Genomic DNA, 3234 nt, shown 5'->3' on the forward strand with positions numbered 1-3234 from the left:
GACTTTGGTATTTTTGGTGATGGTCCCGATGCCTCGGTTTTCTTTTTTTTTTTTTTTTAATTTTTAAGGTTTATTCATTTTTCAGAGACAGAGACAGACAGTGCATGAATGGGGGAGGGGCAGAGAGAGAGGGAAACAGGATTTGAAGCAGGCTCCAGGCTCTGAGCTGTCAGCACAGAGCCCAGTGTGGGGCTTGAACCCACGAACCGTGAGATCATGACCTGAGTTGAAGTCGGATGCTCAACTGGCTGAGCCACCTAGGCGCCCTCCCCTTCAACGTCTCAGTTTTCTAACATAACTGTGAACAAATTATTCTGTGCAAATGAGCCTTGCAGATGATGGCGGCTAACCAGTTAAAGCGGTAAAGTCTGGGTACAAAAGTTATAATATTGAGAACAGATTTTCCTGACTTCTTAATTATAATGGACCTATCGTGGAAAGTTAGCTTTTCCTCTGTTTATATTGACTGGGGAATTCCTTGAAACCAGAAACATTTCCCTTGGGTTTAAATGGTTTATTTCACCTCCTGATGTTCATGGGAGACCCTGAGAAGGAAGAAAATGTGTTAGTTTTTTTACCCCATGTTTTGGGATGTCTGACACCCATACTCCCTAAGTGGGCAAGCCTTCATTGAACACCTACTGAAGCTCACTCCAGTGGGGACACCTGATGCCTCAGGTCTTCACGGAAGGAGGCAGATGGCGACTCAGCACCATCCGGAAAGGAATTTGAATCTGCGTTCTCCTAATTCTTATTCTTGTTTTAATACTTACTTATTTTTGAGAGAGAGACAGACAGACAGAGAGAGCCAGGAAAGAGCAGAGAGAGAGGGAGACACAGAATCCGAAGCAGGCTCCAGGCCCTGAGCTGTCAGCACAGAGCCGGATTTGGGGCTCCAACTCACAAACCCGGGACATCATGACCTGAGCTGAGGTCCTGCGCTTAAGCTGAACTGAGCGAAGCACCCAGGCTCCCCTGGGCTCTTCTCATTCTTGGTTGTTAGCTTCTCCGATCCTCAGTTTCTTCCTGTGAAATGGGGACCTCAGAGGTCTGCGGTGGTGATAAGATCAGGTGCTGGGCGCTCTCAGCACGTGTAGCCCATGAGTCATCATCGCCTGTGTTGCGGATGGTGAAGGTCTGAGGTTCCACTCCAGAAGTAGTTATGACTCAAAATCAACAGAAATTGCTGACTAATTTGGGTCGGGCTAGCATCAGCGACAAAGGGGCACGAACGAGTGTGCGTGTCGCGACTGTCCTGAGCGTCGCGATTGTCGTCTGTCTCCAGGACTGGGCTCCTGCTGCGTGGACCTTCCCGGGGCCCCTTTCGCCCCCAGCAGAGGAGAAGCCCGAGGCGAGAAGGGAATGCGTTGTGGGTTTTGCTCAGACCCATCTGCACCCTCGTCCCTCTCCCCTACGATTCCGGCTCCGTCCAGGGCAAATCTTTGGCTGCCTCAGTTTCCCTAATAAGGTCGTGCGGTGGTGAGGGGTAGCGGGTGGTTGCGGAGGGTTGATTCCGAGTTTCAGGAGCGCCACGTTTCCTCCACGTAAACGATTTAAGATCCTCAGTTCGGTTCCTCCTCTCCCCCCCAAGCCTGGGGCTCCTGGGGGGCGCCCAGGTGCGCGCAGGGAGGGGGGCTGCAGGTGACAACCGCGAGCAGAGCACCTTCGTTGGACGTTTACTCCCGGACCCGACCTGTCCCCTCCCTCCATGAGTGTCCCCAGTTCCCACCGGGAGCCCGATTCTGCCGCCCGCCCGGCGCCCCCGCGGCGCATCTGGGGGCCCGGCGGCGGAGGTCCGGCTGCGCCAGCCCGCCGCGCCCCGCCCGCGCGCCGGGGGCCCTGGGGGGCGGGGTGGGGGCCGGCTGAGGCCGGGGCGGGGCGCAGCTGGGCGGCTGGGCGCCGGTGCGCCCGCCCCGAGAGCTCTCCCGCCGCCGGAGCGGCCCGCACCTGCAGCCGTCCCCGAGTCCGTTGCCTCCGAGCCCGCCAGGAATGCTGCTGCCGCTGCTGCCGCTGCTGGTGCTGGGACCCGGGCTCGGGCTCGGCGCGGGTGAGTGAGTGAGGAGGGGGCCCCGGAGGAGCCCCCGGCCCTGCCCTCCCGTCTCCCTGCAAACCCTGCGGCTCATCGGCGTCTCCGGGGTCCCGGGAGCTCTGCAGCCCCCAGCGCTGCTTCCTGGCCCCACTGCTGCGTTCCTTACCAGGTCTCCAGGGACTGCGTCCCCCCAGTCTTGCCCCAGGGACCCCCCCCCCCCCCCCCCCCCAGTCACCCGGCCTGGGGTCTGTGAACTGATCCTTCGCTGGGAGGAGCAGGGGAGGAACACAAGGTGGCTTTCTCACGTGCCCCTGGCCGTCACCCCTGGGGAGGTCTCCTGGGCACCTGACTGCTTCTGGGGTGCAGAGACACGCACTGGGGTGCAGGAAGACGGGCGGGCACAGGACACCGTCATTTTCACACATGTAGACACAGGCAAAGATACCTCGGAGGGAACACACACGCGCACACACGCGCACACACACAACTCAGACATACCAGCCAGCCCCGTGTGGACACACACACGCACACACACACTCAGGCCCATGGGACGCTGGACAACCTTGGTGTTGTCGTGGGCAGACAGAGCAAACAGACCCCAGGATGACCCGCCTCACCTAAGCTGACACGGAGGGAGTGTTTTCCTAGGTTCCAAACTCAGTGCTGGGCGGCTTCCCCATGTCTTGGTTCTGGGTAGGGCTGTGCCCAGGACCCTGAGGTGCCAGGGTGTGGTCAGGTCAGGGTGGGGGAGCTCTGGGGACAGCTTTGGAGAATGGCGTTAGGACTGGGGCCCTAGATATGCTTGGACTGGGAGAGTTCCAAGAGGCTTGGTGGATCCAGGGGTCCAGGGGCCTTTTCTGGAAGCCCGCTGCGTGCCAGGGAGATCATCTGGAGCTGTCTACACCAGAGATCTGCCCTAAAAGAGCTCCCAGTCCAGAAGGGCCGCTCCCATGAGCATACAGCGGCACAGCGTGGTAAGGACTCCTGTGGTCACCTGGGGACAAAGCAGATTATAGAAGGTGGTGACAGGTGAGCCGGGTGAACATGGGGTGAGGGCATTTGCAGCAAGGGGTGTATGTGATGGAAAGTTCCACTGTTGGGGAGGTTACTGATGAGCGGAAGGTTACGGTCTGCGCGGAGGTGGTGAGATAGGGCCCTCCACCAAGGCCTCTGGGCTGCAGTGAGGCCCCTGAACTTTATCTGGA

At 58.9% G+C, this 3234-nt stretch overlaps 1 protein-coding gene across 1 annotated transcript in view; it reads left to right on the forward strand.

The window, feature by feature from the left end:
- Window positions 1-1965: 1965 nt before the first annotated feature.
- Window positions 1966-3234, forward strand: part of LOC120232702 (group 10 secretory phospholipase A2-like) — an 11926-nt gene continuing 10657 nt past the window's right edge. Inside the window, exon 1 of the mRNA XM_039233559.1 lies at window positions 1966-2047. Within this exon, the coding sequence (XP_039089490.1) occupies window positions 1990-2047 (58 nt within the window). The 5' untranslated portion in view covers window positions 1966-1989. The remainder of the gene's footprint in view (window positions 2048-3234) is intronic.

Source organism: Hyaena hyaena, unplaced genomic scaffold (genome assembly GCF_003009895.1).
Source record: "Hyaena hyaena isolate Hyena2069 unplaced genomic scaffold, ASM300989v1 scaffold_76, whole genome shotgun sequence".
NCBI lineage: Eukaryota > Metazoa > Chordata > Mammalia > Carnivora > Hyaenidae > Hyaena > Hyaena hyaena.